Source organism: Oncorhynchus gorbuscha, linkage group LG05 (assembly GCF_021184085.1).
Source record: "Oncorhynchus gorbuscha isolate QuinsamMale2020 ecotype Even-year linkage group LG05, OgorEven_v1.0, whole genome shotgun sequence".
NCBI lineage: Eukaryota > Metazoa > Chordata > Actinopteri > Salmoniformes > Salmonidae > Oncorhynchus > Oncorhynchus gorbuscha.
In genome coordinates, this window is record NC_060177.1 from 87,949,367 (window position 1) to 87,975,564 (window position 26,198).

The window sequence follows — 26,198 nt, forward strand, 5'->3', positions numbered from 1 at the left end:
TTTGACCTGGGATTCCCTATGATCTATATAGAAGAACCCCTTACAGTATTATAGACACTACGACCTGGGATTCCCTATGATCTATATAGAAGAACCCCTTACAGTATTATAGACACTATGACCTGGGATTCCCTATGATCTATATAGAAGAACCCCTTACAGTATTATAGACACTACGACCTGGGATTCCCTATGATCTATATAGAAGAACCCCTTACAGTATTATAGACACTATGACATGGGATTCCCTATGATCTATATAGAAGAACCCCTTACAGTATTATAGACACTATGACCTGGGATTCCCTATGATCTATATAGAAGAACCCCTTACAGTATTATATACACTATGACCTGGGATTCCCTATGATCTATATAGAAGAACCCCTTACAGTATTATAGACACTATGACCTGGGATTCCCTATGATCTATATAGAAGAACCCCTTACAGTATTATATACACTATTACCTGGGATTCCCTATGATCTATATAGAAGAACCCCTTACAGTATTATAGACACTATGACCTGGGATTCCCTATGATCTATATAGAAGAACCCCTTACAGTATTATATACACTATGACCTGGGATTCCCTATGATCTATATAGAAGAACCGCTTACAGTATTATAGACACTATGACCTGGGATTCCCTATGATCTATATAGAAGAACCCCTTACAGTATTATATACACTATGACCTGGGATTCCCTATGATCTATATAGAAGAACCCCTTACAGTATTATAGACACTATGACCTGGGATTCCCTATGATCTATATAGAAGAACCCCTTACAGTATTATAGACACTATGACCTGGGATTCCCTATGATCTATATAGAAGAACCCCTTACAGTATTATAGACACTATGACCTGGGATTCCCTATGATCTATATAGAAGAACCCTTTACAGTATTATAGACACTATGACCTGGGATTCGCTATGATCTATATAGAAGAACCCTTTACAGTATTATAGACACTATGACCTGGGATTCCCTATGATTTATGTAGAAGAACCCCTTACCTTCTATCGACACTTGTGTAGCTTGTGAGGATTTTTTATTTTTATTTTATTTTTTACATGTGCGTGTTCGTGATAGGTTATCTTTTCATAGATAGCTTTGAATAGTTTTGTAGCTCAAACCATTTAGACTCTACAGACATTCTTGTAATATAAACCTGCACGGGCCCCTTCGGGATCCGCCATCGCTCAGCTCAGAAGTCAAACACACAATGTTTGAAAGTGGTTAGAAGGCGACAAAAAAAAATGTGTCGTCGTTACGGCGGCACGACTCATTGGGTTAAAGGGAACTTTAAAGCACAGTACTTTATTATCTCAGTACATAGATATTATCTCAGTACATAGGTATTATCTCAGTACATAGATATTATCTCAGTATATAGATATTATCTCAGTATATAGATATTATCTCAGTACATAGATATTATCTCAGTATATAGATATTATCTCAGTATATAGATATTATCTCAGTACATAGATATTATCTCAGTATATAGATATTATCTCAGTATATAGATATTATCTCAGTACATAGATATTATCTCAGTACATAGATATTATCTCAGTACATAGATATTATCTCAGTACATAGGTATTATCTCAGTACATAGATATTATCTCAGTATATAGATATTATCTCAGTATATAGATATTATCTCAGTATATAGATATTATCTCAGTATATAGATATTATCTCAGTACATAGATATTATCTCAGTACATAGATATTATCTCAGTACATAGATATTATCTCAGTATATAGATATTATCTCAGTACATAGATATTATCTCAGTACATAGATATTATCTCAGTACATAGATATTATCTCAGTATATAGATATTATCTCAGTACATAGATATTATCTCAGTACATAGATATTATCTCAGTACATAGATATTATCTCAGTACATAGATATTATCTCAGTACATAGATATTATCTCAGTATATAGATATTATCTCAGGGATTTCACTTTAACAGTAGTGCATTTCAAAGCTTTGCTGTAAATGCGGTAGTTTTTATAGTTATGCGGAGTCAGAGCCATGTAGGAAATTCAGTTGGAAGAGGACTGGCCACCCCTCATAGCCTGGTTCCTCTCTAGGTTTCTTCCTAGGCTCTGGCCTTTCTGAGTGCATGTGTGTGTGGGTGTGTGCATGTGTGGGTGGGTGAGTGCATGTGTGGGTGGGTGGGTGAGTGCATGTGTGGGTGGGTGAGTGAGTGCATGTGTGGGTGGGTGGGTGAGTGCATGTGTGGGTGGGTGAGTGAGTGCATGTGTGGGTGGGTGAGTGCATGTGTGGGTGGGTGGGTGGGTGAGTGCATGTGTGGGTGGGTGAGTGAGTGCATGTGTGGGTGGGTGAGTGCATGTGTGGGTGGGTGGGTGAGTGCATGTGTGGGTGGGTGGGTGAGTGCATGTGTGGGTGGGTGAGTGATTGGGTGTGTGCATGTGTGGGTGGGTGGGTGAGTGCATGGGTGGGTGGTTGGGTGTGTGCATGTGTGGGTGGTTGGGTGGGTGGGTGGGTGAGTGCATGTGTGGGTGGGTGTGTGGGTAGCAGTACCCTGTTCTGTGCCTCTTCATGTGCAGTTTATGATGCTCCCTCATCCAACCTTCAGTTTGTTTCTTTGTTGATGATGCTCCCTCATCCAACCTTCAGTGTGTTTGTTGATGATGCTCCCTCATCCAACCTTCAGTGTGTTTCTTTGTTTATGATGCTCCCTCATCCAACCGTCAGTTTGTTTCTTTGTTGATGATGCTCCCTCATCCAACCTTCAGTGTGTTTTCGCCGATGGAAATCCTCTCTGGCTTCAGTGAAACTCAACCAACCCCGTCCAACCCCTCTTTCTCTGTCTCTGATTCTGCTTTGATTTTATTTCTCATATTATGTGTACATGTTCTATTATCTTAACTTCTATGAGAACTGTCAGTCTCAGTGGCTAAACGCCTGACCTTTGACCTCTATTACAGAGCCGAGATGGAGACCCCAGCCTGCATCCGTGGGCCAAGCCTGGGTCAGTGACAATGCCTCTGTCTGCGTGTGTGCGTGCGTCTGTCCTGTCTTTGTGTGTGTCTTTCTCTGTGTGGATCTGTACATATTCAAGTGGACTGGAGTCCAACCACCAGCAATGATGACCTCTAATAGATTTGGTACGTTGTTGTATCTTGTTTTGAACTCTGTGTGTGTGCGTTTAGTGGCGCCACGCCCTTTGGGATCGACAGCATGCCTGACCTCCGCAAGAGACGGCCTATCCCCCTGGTCAGCGAGCTGGTGAGTTTCTCTGACCTCTTGACCTTTGACTTCTGAACTCCCAGTACCTCAGGCAGACGACAAGATAAAGATTTACCTTTGGTTACATAAATGAATCGGACCTCTGTAAAGTCAAATGAAAATACTATTGCAGAATCCTAAAGAACTACAAGGCCTGTGTACAGTAGTGCAGCCTGTTCAAGGTGCTGGATACAGCAGGGTACTGTATTTGTACACATTATCCTGCACTTTGCAGATTTTAAAAACTTGGTTCAAGGTCGTTCTGTTTCCAAATGGTGTTGTATTTACGTGTCACTAAAGAAAATCCATTGACGTTTCTCTCCTCCTCAAGTGTCTCAGAGCAGAGCGACGTCTGACTGTGTTTGAAGTGTTTGATGTGGGAGAGCTCCTCTCTGAGGAACACCCGTCTTCTTGTGACGCTCTAACCTTGATTATGTCTTGTTCTTTCTCGTCCTGCCCCTGTCACTGTCTTCCCTCAGGCAATGGTAAGTGTCTGACAGCGAGCGCAACACAGCCTCACACACACACGCTGACAACAGCAAGTCGACAGCATCCACGTTGTGACGAACAGTTTCACCCCCCGAGGTCAACACTAAAGTCCATAGAGAAACTACCGTAGGCTAAATTACTGTAGACTAAACTACGGTAGGAAATGTAGGCTAAACTACTGTTGACTAAACTACTGTAGGCTATGTAGGCTAAACTACTGTAGACTAAACTACTGTAGGCTATGTAGGCGAATCTACTGTAGACTAAACTACTGTAGGCTGTGTAGGCTAATCTACTGTAGGCTATGTAGGCTAAACTACTGTAGACTATGTATGCTAAACTACTGTAGGCTATGTAGACTAATCTACTGTAGACTAAACTACTGTAGGCTAATCTACTGTAGGCTATGTAGGCTAAACTACTGTAGACTATGTATGCTAAACTACTTTAGGCTATGTAGGCTAAACTACTGTAGACTATGTATGCTAAACTACTGCAGGCAAAACTACTGTAGGCTATGTAGGCTAAACTACTGTAGGCTATGTAGGCTAATCTACTGTAGGCTAATCTACTGTATGCTGTGTAGGCTAAACTACTGTAGGCTAAACTATTGTAGGCTATGTAGGCTAATCTACTGTAGGCTAAACTACTGTAGACTAAACTACTGTAGACTAAACTACTGTAGGCTATGTATGCTAAACTACTGTAGGCTATGTAGGCTAATCTACTGTAGGCTAAACTACTGTAGACTAAACTACTGTAGACTAAACTACTGTAGGCTATGTATGCTAAACTACTGTAGCCTATGTAGGCTAATCTAATGTAGGCTATGTAGGCTAATCTACTGTAGGCTAAACTACTGTAGGCTAAACTACTGTAGGCTATGTAGACTAAACTACTGTAGACTAAACTACTGTAGGCTATGTAGGCTAAACTACTGTAGGCTATGTAGGATAAACTACTGTAGGCAATGTAGGTTAAACTACTGTAGGCTAAACTACTGTAGGCTATGTAGGCTAAAGTACTGTAGGCTAAACTACTGTATGCTATGTAGACTAAACTACTGTAGCCTATGTAGGTTAAACTACTGTAGGCTATGTAGGCTAAACTACTGTAGGCAATGTATGCTAAACTACTGTAGGCTATGTAGTCTAAACTACTGTAGGCTATGTAGGCTAAACTACTGTAGGCTATGTAGGCTAATCTACTGTAGGCTATGTAGGCTAATCTACTGTAGGCTATGTAGGCTAAACTACTGTAGGCTATGTAGGCTAAACTACTGTAGGCTAAACTACTGTAGGCTAAACTACTGTAGGCTATCTAGGCTAAACTACTGTAGGCTATGTAGGCTAAACTACTGTAGGCTAAACTACTGTAGGCTATGTAGACTAAACTACTGTAGGCTATGTAGGCTAAACTACTGTAGGCTAAACTACTGTAGGCTATGTAGACTAAACTACTGTAGGCTATGTAGGCTAAACTACTGTAGGCTACATAGGCTAAACTACTGTAGGCTATGTAGGATAAACTACTGTAGGCTATGTAGGCTAAACTACTGTAGGCTATGTAGGCTAAACTACTGTAGGCTAAACTATGTAGGCTAAACTACTGTAGGCTAAACTACTGTAGGCTATGTAGGCTAAACCTATGTGGTTTAGTGACTGTTTATGCCACTCCACCAGGTCCTTACTGTAGTTGTCGAAACAGGAGAAAACATCCATCTACTTCACAACAAATTACACCACACACATTATAACCCTTTCCATCTCTGTGACTAAACAAAAAGACACCTCTTGCAGAGTGGAGTTTTGTTTTGTTTTGTTTTGTTTATCTTGTTTTTCTCTTCAGAGCATTCGAGGGCATTTTTGCCATTTAGCGGGAAATGGCTAACGACATTGATTAGCTTGTGGAACGAAAACTGGTTGCCAGGCTAAGAAACCTTATCCCTGTTCACACATATATTATATGTCTGAGTGTGAACTAAACCACAGTTATTGTATTTGTAGATAATAAACCTCTCTTCTGACCTCAATCTTCAATCTTTTCAATCTTCTCTCTCTCTCTCTCTCTCTCTCTCTCTCTCTCTCTCTCTCTCTCTCTCTCTCTCTCTCTCTCTCTCTCTCTCTCTCTCTCTCTCTCTCTCTCTCTCTCTCTCTCTCCTCCTCTCTCTCTCTCTCTCTCCCTCCCTCTCTCTCTCTCTCCCTCCCTCTCTCTCTCTCTCTCTCCTCTCTCTCTTTCTCTCTCTCTCTCCCTCTCTCTCTCTCTCTCTCTCTCTCTCTCTCTCTCTCTCTCTCTCTCTCTCTCTCTCTCTCTCTCTCTCTCTCTCTCTCTCTCTCTCTCTCTCTCTCTCTCTCTCTCTCTCTCTCTCTCTCTCTCTCTCTCTCTCTCTCTCTCTCTCTCTCTCTCTCTCTCTCTCTCTCTCTCTCTCTCTCTCTCTCTCTCTCTCTCTCTCTCTCTCTCTCTCTCTCTCTCTCTCTCTCTCTCTCTCTCTCTCTCTCTCTCTCTCTCTCTCTCTCTCTCTCTCTCTCTCTCTCTCTCTCTCAGTCCATGTTGCAGGCCAGGAAGGCAGGGCTCTCCATGGCTACAAAGACGTCCCAGAAGGACCAGGAGCTGGTGAGAGGACACACCGTTCACCACTTGTTAATCTATTCAGTCTGACCTTTCCTTGGTCATTTTGTGTGAAGCGCTGGTCTGTGTGACTTTATAAATAGCTTAGTGTGGCTTTCTCTGGTACAATACTCTCCTTCTTTCTTTCTCTCGCTCTCCCTACCTCGCTGCCTCTCTCTTAATCCCCTCTCCCCCTTCTCCCTCTCCTCCTCTCGCTACCTCTCCCCTTCTACCTCTCCCTACCACTCCTTCTCCCCCTCCCCCTCCCCTTCTCCCTATCTCTCTCCCTACCTTCTTCCCTTATCCCTCTCCCCCTCTCCCTAACTCTCATTATCCCTCTCCCTACCTCTCCTTCTCCCTCTCCGCCTCTCCCTACCTCCTTCTTCCTTTCCTGTATCCCTCTCTCACTTATCCCTCTCTCCCTACCTATCCCCCTTATCCCTCTCCCTCTCCCCCTTAACCCTCTCTCCCTCTCCCCCTTATTCCCCTCTCCCTCTCCCCCTACCTATCCCCCTTATCCCTTTTTCCCTCTTTCCCTCTCCCCCTTATCCCTCTCTCCCTCTCCCCATTATCCCTCTCTCCCCTAACTATCCCCCAGATCCCTCTCCCCCTCTCCCACTACCTTTCCCCCTTATCCCTCTCTCCCTCTACGTCTCCTCCTACCTATCCCCCTTATCCCTCTCTCCCTCTACCTCCCCTCCTACCTATCCCCCTTATCCCTCTCTCCCTTATCCCTCTCTCCCTCTACCTCTCCTCCTACCTATCCCCCTTATCCCTCTCTCCCTCTACCTCTCCCCCTACCTATCCCCCTTAACCCTCTCCCTTATCCCTCTCACCGTCTCACTCCACCCCTCTCCCTACCGCTCTCCCTCCCTCCCCCTCTTCCTCTCCCCCTTTCCGTGCCTCGCTCCCTCTCCCTACCTCTCTCCCTGACCCCATATCCCTGTCACATTCTGAGAAGAAATGATGGCTGATGGTGACTCATATCTTTTGTAACGTTCCAGTTGTAACCAAACAAACAAACATAAGGTTGAGTTCCCCTGTGAGTGTTCATACCTCAGCCTACGGTTTGTCTGTTACCCTCTCTCTTTCTCTCCTATCTCTTCCCCTCCCTTTCAATCTTGATATGTTTTCTGTTCTTCTCTACTTCTTACCTCCTCTCTCCCTCTTCCTATCTACATTTCTCTCTGTCCCTCTACCTCTCTCTCCTCCTCTCTCCCTCTTCCTATCTATCTTTCTCTCTGTCCCTCTATCTATCTTTCCTCCTCTCTCCCTCTTCCTATCTATCTTTCTCTCTGTCCCTCTACCTCTCTCTCCTCCTCTCTTCCTATCTATCTTTCTCTCTGTCCCTCTACCTCTCTCTCCTCCTCTCTTCCTATCTATCTTTCTCTCTGTCCCTCTACCTCTCTTTCCTCCTCTCTCCCTCTTCCTATCTATCTTTCTCTCTATCCCTCTACCTCTCTCTCCTCCTCTCTTCCTATCTATCTTTCTCTCTGTCCCTCTATCTATCTCTGTCTTCCCCTCCCTCTCTCTTCTCCTACAGAAGAACCACGTGTATAAGAAAACCCTGCAGGCTCTGATCTACCCCATCTCCTGCACCACGCCCCATGCCTTCCAGGTGTGGACCGCCTCCACACCCACCTACTGCTATGAGTGTGAGGGACTGCTGTGGGGCATCGCCCGCCAGGGCATGAGGTGTGCTGAGTGTGGGGTCAAAGTTCACGAGAAGTGCCAGGAGCTGCTCAACGCTGACTGTCTGCAGAGTGAGTAGAGGAGAAGATAAGGGCTAGTAAAAATGGGAGGAAAGAGGGGGTTGAAATGCTGAGGACGTTCAATTGTACCTTTTCTTGTGTAACTCGCAACGTGCATGCCCCTCCCACCTGAGGATCTGTCTTTTTCAGATATCTATTTCCTGTGTTTGAGGGGTGTCACTTAAATCTCTCTGGATTGATTGTTAAATCAATCAAATCTCTCTGGATGTAACGGAGTTCGTCTGTTGAAGGAAGAGAGTCGTACCGAAATGCTGCGTGTTGGTTACTCATGACTTTAATGAAATGAATCAAGGTACATGAAATAACTTATAAAACGAAAACAACAAACGGAACGTGAAACTTATTACAGCCTATCTGGTGAATACTACACAAAGACAGGAACAAACACCCACAAAACACAAAGCGAAACTATTTATTTATATTTTATTTTTTTAACGTTTATTTAACCAGGCAAGTCAGTTAAGAACATATTCTTATTTTCAATGACGGCCTGGGAACAGTGGGTTAACTGCCTGTTCAGGGGCAGAACGACAGCTCGGGGGTTTGAACTCGCAACCTTCCGGTTACTAGTCCAACACTCTAACCACTAGGCTACGCTGCCGCACCGAACTATGGCTCCCTAAATACGGTTCCCAATCAGAGACAACGATAAGCACCTGACTCTGATTGGGAATCGCCTCAGGCAGCCTAGCCTAAAAACACCCCTAATCAGCCGCGATCCCAAATAATACAAACCCCAACACAAAAACAACATATAAACCCATGTCACACCCTGGCCTACCCAAACATATAACAAAAACACAAAATACAATGACCAAGGCGTGACAGAACCCCCCTAAGGTGCGGACTCCCGGACGCACCTCAAAAGCATAGGCAGGGTCCGGGTGAGCCTCTGTCCATGGTGGCGGTTCTGGCTCGGGACGTGGACCCCACTCCATAAATGTCCTTGTTCCTCCCCTTCACGTCCTGGGATAATCCACCCTCTCCGCCGACCATGGCCTAATAGTCCTCACCCAGATCCCCACATAACTGAGGAGCAGCTCGTGACTGAGGGGCATCTCGGGACTGAGGGGCAGCTCGGGACAGAGGGGCAGCTCGGGACAGAGGGGCAGCTCGGGACAGAGGGGCAGCTCGGGACAGAGGGGCATCTCAGGACAGAGAGGCATCTCAGGACAGAGGGGCATCTCAGGACAGAGGGGCAGCCCGGGACAGGGGCAGCCCGGGACTGAGGGGCAGCCCGGGACTGAGGGGAAGCCCAGTACTGAGAGGAAGCCCAGTACTGAGAGGAAGCCCAGTACTGAGAGGAAGCCCAGTACTGAGATGAAGCTCAGGAAGGTAGTAGGCTCCGGTAAATCCTGGCTGGCTGGCGGAACTGGAAGATTCAGGTTGACAAGCAGATCTGGAAGATTCTGGTTGTCTGGCAGATCTGGAAGAGACTGGTTGTCGGGCACATCTGGAAGAGACTGGTTGTCGGGCACATCTGGAAGAGACTGGTTGTCTGGCAGATCTGGAAGAGACTGGTTGTCTGGCAGATCTGGAAGAGACTGGTTGTCTGGCAGATCTGGAAGAGACTGGTTGTCTGGCGGCGCTGGGCTGACTGGCGGCACTGGCGGCGCTGGGCAGACTTGGAGCACTGGCGGTGCTGGGCAGACTGGGAGCACTGGCGGGGGGCGCTGGGCAGACTGGGAGCACTGGCGGCGCTGGGCAGACTGGGAGCAGTGGCGGCGCTGGGCAGACTGGGAGCACTGGCGGCGCTGGGCAGACTGGGAGCACTGGCGGCGCTGGGCAGACTGGGAGCACTGGCGGAGCTGGGCAGACTGGCGGCACTGGCGGCGCTGGGCAGACGGGAGACTCCGTCAGCGCAGGAGAGAAGAAAGGCTCTGGCTGTGCTAAACAGGCGGGAGACACCGACAGCGCAGGAGAGGAGAAAAGCGCTGGCTGCGCTGAACAGGCGAGGCGCACTGGAGGCCTGGTGCGTGGTGCTGGAACTGGTGGTACTGGATCGAGGACACGCACAGGAAGCCTGGTGCTGGGAGCTGCTACCGGAGGACTGGTGTGTGGAGGTGGCTCTGGATAGATCGGACCGTGCAGGTGCACTGGAGCTCTTGAGCACCGAGCCTGCCCAAGCTTACCTGGCTCAATGCCCACTCTAGCCCGGCCAATAGGAAGGGCTGGTATGTGCCGCAGCTGGCTCTGCACCCGCACTGGAAACACCGTGTGCTCCATAGCATAACACGGTGCCTGCCCGGTCTCTCTAGCCCAACGGTGAGCACAGGGAGTATGCGCAGGTTTCCTACCTGGCATAACTATTCTCCCTTTTAGCCCCCCCCAAATTTTTTTGGGGGGTGACTTTCCGGTTTCCAACCGCGTCGCAGTGCTGCCTCCTCATACTCGCGCCTCTCCGCTTTAGCTACTTCAATTTCCTCCTTGGAATGGCGATATTCTCCCGGCTGCGCCCAGGGTCCTTTTCCGTCTAATATCATCTCCCAAGACCAGAAGTCCTCATATTGCTGCTCCTCACAATTAACAGGGAGAGTAGGCTCAGGTCTGACTCCTGACTCTGCCACTCTCTCTCTGCGCTTTCCCCTGTTACCTACGGTTTTCGCTCTGTATAGCAATGCTTTCCTTCTCGATTCCATACGTGTATAGCCCTCTTCGCATTGCTGTAGGGAATCCCAGGCGGGCTCCTGCACTCGCTCTGGGTCAGCCGCCCACCTGTCGATTTCTTCCCACGTCGTATAATCCCTGCTTCTGCCGTCCATATCGTCCTCCTTTAGCTCCTGCCAGTTCACACGCTGCTCGGTCTGTGAATGGTGGGTGATTCTGTAATGTTGTTCCTCTGTTGTTTGTAGAGAGTCAGACCGAAATGCAGCGTGTAGGTTACTCATGACTTTAAATGAAGAAAATAGCGGTACATGAAATAACTGAAAATACGAAAACAACAAAATGAGTGAAACTAATACAGCCTATCTGGTGACAAACACAGAGACAGGTACAATCGCCCACGAAATACAACGCACACTCAAGCTACCTAAATACGGTTCCCAATCCGAGACAACTAGAATCAGCTGACTCCAATTAGGAATCGCCTCAGGCAGCCAAGCCTAACTAGACACACCCCTACTAATACACACTCCCAATTAATACAAACCCCAATACGAAATACAACATATAAACCCATGTCACACCCTGGCCTACCCAAACATATAACAAAAACACAAGATACAATGACCAAGGCGTGACAATAGTAGTATTGTTATTATTATTATTATTATTAGTATTGCTATTATAAGTATTATTAGTAGTATTGTTATTATAATTATTAGTAGTATTGTTATTATAATTATTAGTAGTATTGTTATTATAATTATTATTAGTAGTATTGTTATTATAATTATTAGTAGTATTGTTATTATCATTATTATTAGTAGTAGTATTGTTATTATAATTATTAGTAGTATTGTTATTATAATTATTATTAGTAGTATTGTTATTATCATTATTAGTCGTATTGTTATTATCATTATTCGTAGTAGTATTGTTATTATCATTATTATTAGTAGTATTGTTATTATCATTATTATTAGTAGTATTGTTACTATAATTATTAGTAGTAGAATTGTTATTATCATCATTAGTAGTAGTATTGTTATTATCATTATTATTAGTAGTATTGTTATTATCAGTATTATTAGTAGTATTGTTACTATAATTATTAGTAGTAGTATTGTTATTATTTTTAGCAGTAGTATTAGTACTACCATTATGTGTAGTGGTATTATCATTATTATTATTATTATTATCATGGTAATAGTATTAGTAGTAGTATTAATATTACCACTATTGTTATTATTATCAGTATTATTAGTATTATCATGATTATTATTGGTAGTATTAGTATTATGATTGTTATTAGTAGTATTATCAGTATTATTATTAGTATTATTAGTATTATTATTATTATTAGTAGTAGTAGTATCATTATTGTTATTAGTGGTACTATTATTAGAGGTATTATCAGTATTATTATTAGCGATAGCATTATTAGTAGCATTATTATTATTATTATTATCATTATTCTTAGGATTATTAGTAGTACTATTATTATTATTATTAGTAGTAGTAGTAGTAGTAGTATTATTAGTAGTAGTATTATTAGTATTATCAGTATTATTATTAGTAGTAGTAGTAGTATTATTAGTAGTAGTATTATCAGTATTATTATTAGTAGTAGTAGTAGTATTATCAGTATTATTATTATTATTATTATTAGTAGTAGTAGTAGTAGTATTATTAGTAGTAGTATTATTAGTATTATCAGTATTATTATTAGTAGTAGTAGTAGTATTATCAGTATTATTATTATTATTATTATTATTAGTAGTAGTAGTAGTAGTATCATTATTATTATTCGTTGTAGTATTATATTGTCCAACTGTTGCATTTAATATAACTATTTTGATTACCGTTGCTAGTGTAAATCTCCCTCTCCTTTTCAATTTTCTCCTCCCTTCTCTCCTCCCCTTTCTCCTCCCCTTTCTCCTTCCCTCTCTCCAGGGGCGGCTGAGAAGAGCTCTAAGACGGGAGCAGAGGACCGGACCCAGCATATCATCACAGCCATGAAGGACAGGATGAAGATCAGGGAGAGGAACAAGCCGGAGATCTTTGACGAGATCAGGGCTGTGTTTGCCGTCACTAAGCTGCTCCATGCGCAGCAGATGAAGACCATAAAACAGAGTGTGTTAGACGGAACCTCCAAGTGGTCTGCCAAGATCACCATCACAGGTACGTACTGTACCACACCGCACTGCAACACTCTACCACACCGCACTGCAACACTCTACCACACCGCACTGCAACACTCTACCACACCGCACCACAACACTCTACCACACCGCACTGCAACACTCTACCACACCGCACTGCAACACTCTACCACACCGCACTGCAACACTCTACCACACCGCACTGCAACACTCTACCACACCGCACTGCAACACTCTACCACACCGCACTGCAACACTCTACCACACCGCAGCACTCTACCACACTGCAACACTCTACCACACCGCAACACTACCACACCGCAGCACTCTACCACACCGCAACACGGAGAGCCCAAGCCCCCCCCCCACACCGCAGCACTCTACCACACTGCAACACTCTACCACACCGCACTGCAACACTCTACCACACCGCACTGCAACACTCTACCACACCCCACTGCAACACTCTACCACACCGCACTGCAACACTCTACCACACTCCACTGCAGCACTCTACCACACCGCACTGCAATACTCTGCCACACCGCAGCACTCTACCACACCGCACTGCAACACTCTACCACACCGCAACACTCTACCACACCGCAACACTCTACCACACTGCACTGCAACACTCTACCACACCGCACTGCAACACTCTACCACACCGCACTGCAACACTCTACCACACTCCACTGCAGCACTCTACCACACCGCACTGCAATACTCTGCCACACCGCAGCACTCTACCACACCGCACTGCAACACTCTACCACACCGCAACACTCTACCACACCGCACTGCAATACTCTGCCACACCGCAGCACTCTACCACACCGCACTGCAACACTCTACCACACCGCAACACTCTACCACACCGCAACACTCTACCACACTGCAACACTCTACCACACCGCACTGCAACACTCTACCACACCGCACTGTAACACTCTACCACACCGCACTGCAACACTCTACCACACCGCACTGCAATACTCTACCACACCGCAGCACTCTACCGCACTGCAACACTCTACCACACCGCAGCACTCTACCACCCCGCACTGCAACACTGTACCACACCGCACTGCAACACTCTACCACACCGCACTGCAACACTCTACCACACCGCAACACTCTACCACACCACACTGCAACACTCTACCACACTGCAACACTCTACCACACCGCACTGCAACAATCTACCACACTGCAACACTCTAAAATAAATGTTTTGAAGAAAGTTCAACAACAGGTTGAAACTGAGCATAAAACATGGTCGCAGCACTCTGCAACCTACCACACTGCAACACTCTAAAATAAATGTTTTGAAGAAAGTTCAACAACAGGTTGAAACTATGGTCGTGGTAGATGTTGGTTCAAGCCTAACACAACGAAATGGACAGCGCTTTCCATATGCATATTAGGGCTTATCTATACACATAGGCTTATGAGCCCTACCCTCCCCCATTTTTGTTTGTTTGTTGACTGAATTAAAATGATGATTGTGCTGTTATACAATTCATAGCCCACCACATATTACACATGGCAGAAAAATATAAAACAACACTGATTTAAGATGTCTTCGCAACATAATTGGTCTAGCCTATACTCCAAAATTAAACACATTTGAGTTATCGCCTTTGAGTGTGGACTGTAGTATAACGCATACTGGATGGACTGGTTACCTTATGCCATGCTCCAACATGTATATCCGTGAGTCTGGGACAGAACTTAGCCCTAGGAGATGCTGTTGGTTCATTGATTGTGCAGGGCAGCTTGTAGCCTAGTTGTTAGAGCGTTGGGCCAGCAATCAAAAAAGTTGCTGGATCGAATCCCTGAGCTGACAAGGTACAAATCTCTCGTTCTGCCCCCTGGACAAGGCAGTTAACCCACTGTTCCCTGGTAGGCTGTCATTGAAAATAAGAATTCGTTCTTAACTGACTTGCCTAGTTAAACAATGGTAACAATTTAATTAAAAATACAGTTAGCCTACAGTTATAGTGAATTTGTATTTGACTTTTACGTAGGTGGAGAAAAGAAAACAGCCAGGCAAGCTGCCCACTTTTTGTTATCCAGCGGGACTCGGTGGGTGCAGGAATCAGACGCAGAGAGAGAGAGAGTAACGGAGTAAAGTGCTTTACTCTTGCACACAGTAATAATAAGCCCAACACAATACAGGGCGCAGGACAACTATACAAGACAACCCAAAAACCACAGGGTGTCAAGTAAAGGAAAGAAAATTCACCAATACCTAACATGCACACGAAACATTAAGACAGTACACCACTACCTAACATGCACACATAACATTAAGACAATCTACCACTACCTAACATGCACACATAACATTAAGACAATACACCACTACCTAACATGCACACATAACATTAAGACAGTACACCACTACCTAACATGCACAGAAACATTAAGACAGTACACACTACCTAACATGCACACATAACATTAAGACAATCTACCACCACCTAACATGCACACATAACATTAAGACAGTACACCACTACCTAACATGCACACATAACATTAAGACAGTACACCACTACCTAACATGCACTGGGACATAACATTAAGACAGTACACCACTACCTAACATTCACACATAACATTAAGACAGTACACCACTACCTAACATGCACACATAACATTAAGACAGTACACCACTACCTAACATGCACACATAACATTAAGACAGTACACCACTACCTAACATGCACACATAACATTAAGACAATCCACCACTACCTAACATGCACACATAACATTAAGACAATCTACCACTACCTAACATGCACACGAAACATTAAGACAGTAACCACTACCTAACATGCACACATAACATTAAGACAATCTAAGCATTAAGACAGTACACCACTACCTAACATGCACACATAACATTAAGACAATACACCACTACCTAACATGCACACATAACATTAAGACAATCTACCACTACCTAACATGCACACATAACATTAAGACAATACACCACTACCTAACATGCACACATAACATTAAGACAATCTACCACTACCTAACATGCACACATAACATTAAGACAATACACCACTACCTAACATGCACACATAACATTAAGACAATACACCAATACCTAACATGCACACATAACATTAAGACAGTACACCACTACCTAACATGCACACATAACATTAAGATAATCTACCACTACCTAACATGCACACATAACATTAAGACAATCTACCACTACCTAACATGCACACATAACATTAAGACAATCTACCACTACCTAACATGCACACATAACATTAAGACAATCTACCACTACCTAACATGCACACATAACATTAAGACAGTACACCACTACCTAACATGCACACATAACATTAAGACAGTACACCACTACCTAACATGCACACATAACATTAAGACAGTACACCACTACCTAACATGCACACATAACATTAAGACAATCTACCACTACCTAACATGCACACATAACATTAAGACAGTACACCACTACCTAACATGCACACACATAACATTAAGACAGTACACCACTACCTAACATGCACACATAACATTAAGACAGTACACCACTACCTAACATGCACACATAACAAAAGACAATCACCACAAAACAAGGGCAATGCGGGTCAAACTAACATTAAGAACTAATTAAACCAAACTAAACTAATAATAAGTTTCCTAAATTAACCAGTTTCACCACTTTCCTTTCTGTTGTATAACATTGACAGGTATCACCCCTTTCCTTTCTGTTGTACAACTAACATTAAGGTATACACCACTTCCTTTCTGTTGTACAACTGACAGGTAACATTAAGACTTTCTGTTGTACAACTGACTAGGTATCCCCCTTTCCTTTCTGTTGTATAACTGACTAGGTATCCCCCTTTCCTTTCTGTTGTATAACTGACTAGTATCCCCCTTTCCTTTCTGTTGTATAACTGACATTAGGTATCCCCCTTTCTGTTGTTCAACTGACTAGGTATCCCCCTTTCCTTTCTGTTGTACAACTGACTAGTATCCCCCTTTCCTTTCTGTTGTATAACTGATGTATCCCCCTTTCTGTTGTTTAACTGACTAGGTATCCCCCTTTCCTTTCTGTTGTATAACTGACTAGGTATCCCCCTTTCCTTTCTGTTGTTTAACTGACTAGGTATCCCCTTTCCTTTCTGTTGTATAACTGACTAGGTACCCCTTTCTGTTGTACAACTGACTAAGGTATCCCCTTTCCTTTCTGTTGTATAACTGACTAGGTATCCCCCTTTCTGTTGTATAACTGACTAGGTATCCCCCTTTCTGTTGTATAACTGACTAGGTATCCCCCTTTCCTTTCTGTTGTATAACTGACTAGGTATCCCACTTTCTGTTGTATAACTGACTAGGTATCCCCCTTTCCTTTCTGTTGTATAACTGACTAGGTATCCCCCTTTCTGTTCTGTTGTATAACTGACTAGGTACCCCTTTCCTTTCTGTTGTACAACTGACATTAGGTATCCCCCTTTCCTTTCTGTTGTATAACTGACTAGGTATCCCCCTTTCCTTTCTGTTGTATAACTGACTAGGTATCCCCCTTTCTGTTGTATAACTGACTAGGTATGCACCCATTTCTGTTGTATAACTGACTAGGTATCCCCTTTCCTTTCTGTTGTATAACTGACTAGGTATCCCCCTTTCCTTTCTGTTGTATAACTGACTAGGTATCCCCCTTTCCTTTCTGTTGTATAACTGACTAGGTATCCCCCTTTCCTTTCTGTTGTATAACTGACTAGGTATCCCCCTTTCCTTTCTGTTGTATAACTGACTAGGTATCCCCCTTTCCTTTCTGTTGTATAACTGACTAGGTATCCCCCTTTCCTTTCTGTTGTATAACTGACTAGATATCCCCCTTTCGTTTCTGTTGTATAACTGACTAGGTATCCCCCTTTCTGTTGTATAACTGACTAGGTATCCCCCTTTCTGTTGTATAACTGACTAGGTATCCCCCTTTCCTTTCTGTTGTATAACTGACTAGGTATCCCCTTTCCTTTCTGTTGTATAACTGACTAGGTATCCCCCTTTCCTTTCTGTTGTATAACTGACTAGGTATCCCCCTTTCCTTTCTGTTGTATAACTGACTAGGTATCCCCCTTTCCTTTCTGTTGTATAACTGACTAGATATCCCCCTTTCCTTTCTGTTGTATAACTGACTAGGTATCCCCCTTTCCTTTCTGTTGTATAACTGACTAGGTATCCCCATTTCTGTTGTATAACTGACTAGGTATCCCCCTTTCTGTTGTATAACTGACTAGGTTCCTTTCTGTTGTATAACTGACTAGGTATCCCCCTTTCTGTTGTATAACTGACTAGGTATCCCCCTTTCTGTTGTATAACTGACTAGGTATCCCCCTTTCCTTTCAGTTGTATAACTGACTAGGTATCCCCCTTTCCTTTCTGTTGTATAACTGACTAGGTATCCCCCTTTCTGTTGTACAACTGACTAGGTATCCCCCCCTTTCCTTTCTGTTGTATAACTGACTAGGTACCCCCCTTTCCTTTCTGTTGTATAACTGACTAGGTATCCCCCTTTCCTTTCTGTTGTATAACTGACTAGGTATCCCCCTTTCCTTTCTGTTGTATAACTGACTAGGTATCCCCCTTTCTGTTGTACAACTGACTAGGTATCCCCCTTTCCTTTCTGTTGTACAACTGACTAGGTATCCCCCTTTCCTTTCTGTTGTATAACTGACTAGGTATCCCCCTTTCCTTTCTGTTGTATAACTGACTAGGTATCCCCCTTTCTGTTGTATAACTGACTAGGTATCCCCCTTTCTGTTGTATAACTGACTAGGTATCCCCCTTTCCTTTCTGTTGTATAACTGACTAGGTATCCCCCTTTCTGTTGTACAACTGACTAGGTATCCCCCTTTCTGTTGTATAACTGACTAGGTATCCCCCTTTCCTTTCTGTTGTATAACTGACTAGGTACCCCCTTTCCTTTCTGTTGTATAACTGACTAGGTATCCCCCTTTCCTTTCTGTTGTATAACTGACTAGGTATCCCCCTTTCCTTTCTGTTGTATAACTGACTAGGTATCCCCCTTTCTGTTCTGTTGTACAACTGACTAGATATCCCCCTTTCCTTTCTGTTGTACAACTGACTAGGTATCCCCCTTTCCTTTCTGTTGTATAACTGACTAGGTATCCCCCTTTCCTTTCTGTTGTATAACTGACTAGGTATCCCCCTTTCTGTTGTATAACTGACTAGGTATCCCCCTTTCTGTTGTATAACTGACTAGGTATCCCCCTTTCCTTTCTGTTGTATAACTGACTAGGTATCCCCCTTTCCTTTCTGTTGTATAACTGACTAGGTATCCCCCTTTCCTTTCTGTTGTATAACTGACTAGGTATCCCCCTTTCCTTTCTGTTGTATAACTGACTAGGTATCCCCCTTTCCTTTCTGTTGTATAACTGACTAGGTATCCCCCTTTCCTTTCTGTTGTATAACTGACTAGGTATCCCCCTTTCCTTTCTGTTGTATAACTGACTAGATATCCCCCTTTCCTTTCTGTTGTATAACTGACTAGGTATCCCCCTTTCTGTTGTATAACTGACTAGGTATCCCCCTTTCTGTTGTATAACTGACTAGGTATCCCCCTTTCTGTTGTATAACTGACTAGGTATCCCCCTTTCTGTTGTATAACTGACTAGGTATCCCCCTTTCTGTTGTATAACTGACTAGGTATCCCCCTTTCTGTTGTATAACTGACTAGGTATCCCCCTTTCTGTTGTATAACTGACTAGGTATCCCCCTTTCCTTTCAGTTGTATAACTGACTAGGTATCCCCCTTTCCTTTCTGTTGTATAACTGACTAGGTATCCCCCTTTCCTTTCTGTTGTATAACTGACTAGGTATCCCCCTTTCTGTTGTACAACTGACTAGGTATCCCCTTTCTGTTGTACAACTGACTAGGTATCCCCCTTTCCTTTCTGTTGTATAACTGACTAGGTATCCCCCTTTCCTTTCTGTTGTATAACTGACTAGGTATCCCCCTTTCCTTTCTGTTGTATAACTGACTAGGTATCCCCTTTCCTTTCTGTTGTATAACTGACTAGGTATCCCCCTTTCCTTTCTGTTGTATAACTGACTAGGTATCCCCTTTCCTTTCTTTTGTACAACTGACTAGGTATCCCCCTTTCCTTTCTGTTGTATAACTGACTAGGTACCCCCCTTTCCCTTTCCCATTACAGTCCCACTTGGCCCGATAACATTTTGCAGTCTAAATGTAATTATATTTAATTAATGACATGTGTCAAATGGCGCTGATCACTCAATAGTGTATTTCCAGTTTCAGTGTTTTCATATGCCTCCGAATCATACAGGAAAATAAAAGTAATGGGTGTGAAAAACCACTCTAGCTGCAAATATGGGGCAACTAAGATGTACTCTCATCCCTCGGCAGGAAGTCTGTAAATAATTAACTAAATACAATTACATTTTCGGCTGCAAAATGTTCCTTTCTGCATCATGATATACAAATCAGACTACGGATAAAAAAAACACAGGGAACGGATTAGTTTGGCTGTTTTTTTTTTTAACATGACCCCTAAGGTGCTCCGTAGATTTTGAATAGCCTAGTAATAGAGATTTGTTTTCTTTTCAACATGACCCCTAAGGTGCTCCGTAGATTTTGAATAGCCTAGTAATAGAGTTTTGTTTTCTTTTCAACATGACCCCTAAGGTGCTCCGTAGATTTTGAATAGCCTAGTAATAGAGATTTGTTTTCTTTTCAACATGACCCCTAAGGTGCTCCGTAGATTTTGAATAGCCTAGTAATAGAGATGTTTTTTTCTTTTCAACATGACCCCTAAGGTGCTCCGTAGATTTTGAATAGCCTAGTAATAGAGATGTTTTTTTTCTTTTCAACATGACCCCTAAGGTGCTCCTTTAGATTTTGAATAGCCTAGTAATAGAGATGTTTTTTTCTTTTCAACATGATAACTAGATTTTGAATAGCCTAGTAATAGAGATGTTTTTTTCTTTTCAACATGACCCCTAAGGTGCTCCGTAGATTTTGAATAGCCTAGTAATAGAGATGACTTTTTTTCTTTTCAACATGACCCCTAAGGTGCTCCATAGATTTTGAATAGCCTAGTAATAGAGATGTTTTTTTCTTTTCCTTTCTAAGGTTGTATTTTGAATAGCCTAGTAATAGAGATGTTTTTTCTTTTCAACATGACCCCTAAGGTGCTCCGTAGATTTTGAATAGCCTAGTAATAGAGATGTTTTTTTCTTTTCAACATGACCCCTAAGGTGCTCCGTAGATTTTGAATAGCCTAGTAATAGAGATGTTTTTTTTCTTTTCAACATGACCCCTAAGGTGCTCCGTAGATTTTGAATAGCCTAGTAATAGAGATGTTTTTTTTCTTTTCAACATGACCTCTAAGGTGCTCCGTAGATTTTGAATAGCCTAGTAATAGAGATGTTTTTTTCTTTTCAACATGACCCCTAAGGTGCTCCGTAGATTTTGAATAGCCTAGTAATAGAGATGTTTTTTTTCTTTTCAACATGACCCCTTTCTAGATTTTGAATAGCCTAGTAATAGAGATGTTTTTTTCTTTTCAACATGACCTCTAAGGTTGTAGATTTTGAATAGCCTAGTAATAGAGATGTTTTTTTCTTTTCAATATGACCCCTAAGGTGCTCCGTAGATTTTGAATAGCCTAGTAATAGAGATGTTTTTTTCTTTTCAACATGACCCCTAAGGTGCTCCGTAGATTTTGAATAGCCTAGTAATAGAGATGTTTTTTTTTTCAACATGACCCCTAAGGTGCTCCGTAGATTTTTGAATAGCCTAGTAATAGAGATGTTTTTTTCTTTTCAACATGACCCCTAAGGTGCTCCGTAGATTTTGAATAGCCTAGTAATAGAGATGTTTTTTCTTTTCAACATGACCCCTAAGGTGCTCCATAGATTTTGAATAGCCTAGTAATAGAGATGTTTTTTCTTTTCAACATGACCCCTAAGGTGCTCCATAGATTTTGAATAGCCTAGTAATAGAGATGTTTTTTCTTTTCAACATGACCCCTAAGGTGCTCCGTAGATTTTGAATAGCCTAGTAATAGAGATGTTTTTTTCTTTTCAACATGCCCTAATGCTCCAGGAAAATAGCCTAGTAATAGAGATGTTTTTTTCTTTTCAACATGACCCTAAGGTGCTCCGCAATTTTGAATAGCCTAGTAATAGAGATGTTTTTTTCTTTTCAACATGACCCCTAAGGTGCTCCGTAGATTTTGAATAGCCTAGTAATAGAGATGTTTTTTCTTTTCAACCCATGACCCCTAAGGTGCTGTAGATTTTGAATAGCCTAGTAATAGAGATGTTTTTTTCTTTTCAACATGACCCCTGCAAAAGGTGCTCCGTAGATTTTGAATAGCCTAGTAATAGAGATGTTTTTTCTTTTCAACATGAAAGGTGCTCCGTAGATTTTGAATAGCCTAGTAATAGAGATGTTTTTTTCTTTTCAACATGACCCCTAAGGTGCTCCGTAGATTTTGAATAGCCTAGTAATAGAGATGTTTTTTCTTTTCAACATGACCCCTAAGGTGCTCCGTAGATTTTGAATAGCCTAGTAATAGAGATTTTTTTTCTTTTCAACATGACCCCTAAGGTGCTCCGTAGATTTTGAATAGCCTAGTAATAGAGATGTTTTTTTTCTTTTCAACATGACCTCTAAGGTGCTCCGTAGATTTTGAATAGCCTAGTAATAGAGATGTTTTTTTCTTTTCAACATGACCTCTAAGGTGCTCCATAGATTTTGAATAGCCTAGTAATAGAGATGTTTTTTTTCTTTACAACATGACCCCTAAGGTGCTCCGTAGATTTTGAATAGCCTAGTAATAGAGATGTTTTTTTCTTTTCAACATGACCCCTAAGGTGCTCCGTAGATTTTGAATAGCCTAGTAATAGAGATGTTTTTTTCTTTTCAACATGACCCCTAAGGTGCTCCGTAGATTTTGAATAGCCTAGTAATAGAGATGTTTTTTTTCTTTTCAACATGACCCCTAAGGTGCTCCATAGATTTTGAATAGCCTAGTAATAGAGATGTTTTTTTCTTTTCAACATGACCCCTAAGGTGCTCCATAGATTTTGAATAGCCTAGTAATAGAGATGTTTTTTTCTTTTCAACATGACCCCTAAGGTGCTCCGTAGATTTTGAATAGCCTAGTAATAGAGATGTTTTTTTTCTTCCCATAATTCATTGGGTGACTCATTACCTTCAGATATACAGAATATCTCACCACCATGCGTTTCCTTCTCTCTTTACTCCTTTCTTGAACGCGCAGAGGGGCTGTCAACAGTTTAGTGAAATACATTACACGACCAAAAAGTATGTGGACACTTACTCGTTGAACATCTCATTACAAAATCATGGGCATTAATATGGAGTTGGTCCCCCCCTTTGCTGCTACAACATCCTCTGATCTTCTGGGAAGGCTTTTCACTAGATATTGGAACATTGCTGTTTGGACTTGCTTCTATTCAGCCACAAGAGCATTAGTGAGGTCGGGCATTGAGGTTGGATGATTAGGTCTGGCTCGCAGTCAACGTTCCAATTCATCCCAAAAGTGTTCAATGGGGTTGAGGTCAGGGCTCTGTGCAGGCCAGTTAAATTCTTCTACACCGATCTTGACAAACCATTTCTGTATGGACCTGGCTTTGTGCACAGGGGCATTGTCATGCCGAAACAGGAAAAAACCTTCCCCAAACTGTTGCCACAAAGTTGAAAGCACAAAATCATCTAGAATGTCATTGTATGCTGTAGCGTTAATATATCCTTTCGATTGAACTAAGTGGCCCGAACCATGAAAAACAGCCCCAGACCATTATTCCTCCTCCACCAAACTTTACAGTTGACACTATGCATTGGGGCAGGTAGCGTTCTCCTGGCACAGCCAAACCCAGATTTGCCCTTCGGGACTGCCAGAAGGTGAAGTATGATTCATCTCTCCAGAGAATGCCTTTCCACTGCTCCAGAGTCTAATGGCGGCGAGCTTTACACCACTCCAGCCGACGCTTGCATTGCGCAAGGTGATCTTCGGCTGCTCAGCCATTAAAACCCATTTCATGAAGCTGGCGTTGCATCCAAAGGCAGTTCGGGAACTCTGTAGTGAGTGTTGCATCCGAGGACAGATGGTTTATACGTGCTACACGCTTCGGGCACTCGACAGACCCATTCTGTGAGCTTGTGTGGCCTAACACTTTGCGGCAGAGCCGTTGTTGCACCTAGATGTTCCCACTACACAATAACAGCACTTACAGTTGACCAAGCAGCTCTAGAAAGACAGAAATTTGACGAACTGACCTGTTGGAAAGGTGGCATCCTATGACGATGCTATGTTGAAAGTCACTGAGCTCTTCAGTAAGGCCATTCTACTGCCGATGTTTGTCTATGGAGATTGCATGGCTGTGTGCTCGATTTTATACACCTGTCAGCAACGGGTGTGGCTGAATTAGCAGAATCCACTCATTTGAAGGGGTGTCCACATACTGTTGTGTATATAGTGTATGTTTAATTGCGAAAACATGTTACCGGGTCCTGTTTCAAATGATCACTTTTACAACATACAGTAAAGCCACTTCATATGTGCACTCGCTCCGGATGGGAAAAATATCCTTTCTATTTTATTCAGTTCAGTTATATTCTTCTTACTGTAAAATCCTATAACATAAAAGAATGGCATGGGATTTATAAGCATATCTTGTCAGGTAAATGAATAATCCTATAGCCTAGGGCACGGAGCATTGCTGGGCTCCCGAGTGTTGCAGCGGTCTAAGGCACTGCATCTCACTGCTAGAGGCGTCACTACAGACACCCTGGTTCGAATCCAGGCTGTATCACAATCCAGGCTGTAATTGGGAGTCCCACAGGGCGGCGCACAATTGGCCCAGCATCGTCCGGGTTGGTCCGGTGTAGGCTGTCATTGTAAATAAGAAATTGTTCTTAGTAACTGACTTGCCTAGTTAAATGAAGGTTTACCATTTATTTTCAACAATAGCCAGATAACATGCAGTAGGCCAACTCATATTCTCTTCTAAAATACATTTTCTTCATGTCATAGTGTTTCTTTAGATGGTGTATATTAAATTGATTGATTAGGCTTTTTTATAATGTAGATGTTCCAAAGGTGTCATCAGAGGCTTGAATACAGCTGGAGACCTGTAACACTGTACTACACCACAGCCCTAACCACACTGTAACACTGTACTACACCACAGCCCTAACCACACTGTAACACTGTACTACACCACAGCCCTAACCACACTGTAACACTGTACTACACCACAGCCCTAACCACACTGTAACACTGTACTACACCACAGCCCTAACCACACTGTAACACTGTACTACACCACAGCCCTAACCACACTGTAACACTGTACTACACCACAGCCCTAACCACACTGTAACACTGTACTACACCACAGCCCTAACCACACTGTAACACTGTACTACACCACAGCCCTAACCACACTGTAACACTGTACTACACCACAGCCCTAACCACACTGTAACACTGTACTACACCACAGCCCTAACCACACTGTAACACTGTACTACACCACAGCCCTAACCACACTGTAACACTGTACTACACCACAGCCCTAACCACACTGTAACACTGTACTACACCACAGCCCTAACCATACTGTAACACTGTACTACACCACAGCCCTAACCACACTGTAACACTGTACTACACCACAGCCCTAACCACACTGTAACACTGTACTACACCACAGCCCTAACCACACTGTAACACTGTACCACACCACAGCCCTAACCACACTGTAACACTGTACTACACCACAGCCCTAACCACACTGTAACACTGTACTACACCACAGCCCTAACCACACTGTAACACTGTACTACACCACAGCCCTAACCACACTGTAACACTGTACTACACCACAGCCCTAACCACACTGTAACACTGTACTACACCACAGCCCTAACCACACTGTAACACTGTACTACACCACAGCCCTAACCATACTGTAACACTGTACTACACCACAGCCCTAACCACACTGTAACACTGTACTACACCACAGCCCTAACCACACTGTAACACTGTACTACACCACAGCCCTAACCACACTGTAACACTGTACTACACCACAGCCCTTACCACACTGTAACACTGTACTACACCACAGCCCTAACCACACTGTAACACTGTACTACACCACAGCCCTAACCACACT

At 43.0% G+C, this 26,198-nt stretch overlaps 1 protein-coding gene across 1 annotated transcript in view; it reads left to right on the forward strand.

Annotated features, from left to right (window-relative positions):
* Positions 1-26,198, forward strand: part of LOC124036640 — a 176,179-nt gene that overhangs the window by 72,498 nt on the left and 77,483 nt on the right. Inside the window, exons 4-9 of the mRNA XM_046351462.1 lie at positions 2,992-3,035; positions 3,217-3,292; positions 3,772-3,777; positions 6,326-6,394; positions 7,932-8,151; positions 12,718-12,945. Coding sequence (XP_046207418.1) covers positions 2,992-3,035; positions 3,217-3,292; positions 3,772-3,777; positions 6,326-6,394; positions 7,932-8,151; positions 12,718-12,945 — 643 coding nt within the window. The remainder of the gene's footprint in view (positions 1-2,991; positions 3,036-3,216; positions 3,293-3,771; positions 3,778-6,325; positions 6,395-7,931; positions 8,152-12,717; positions 12,946-26,198) is intronic.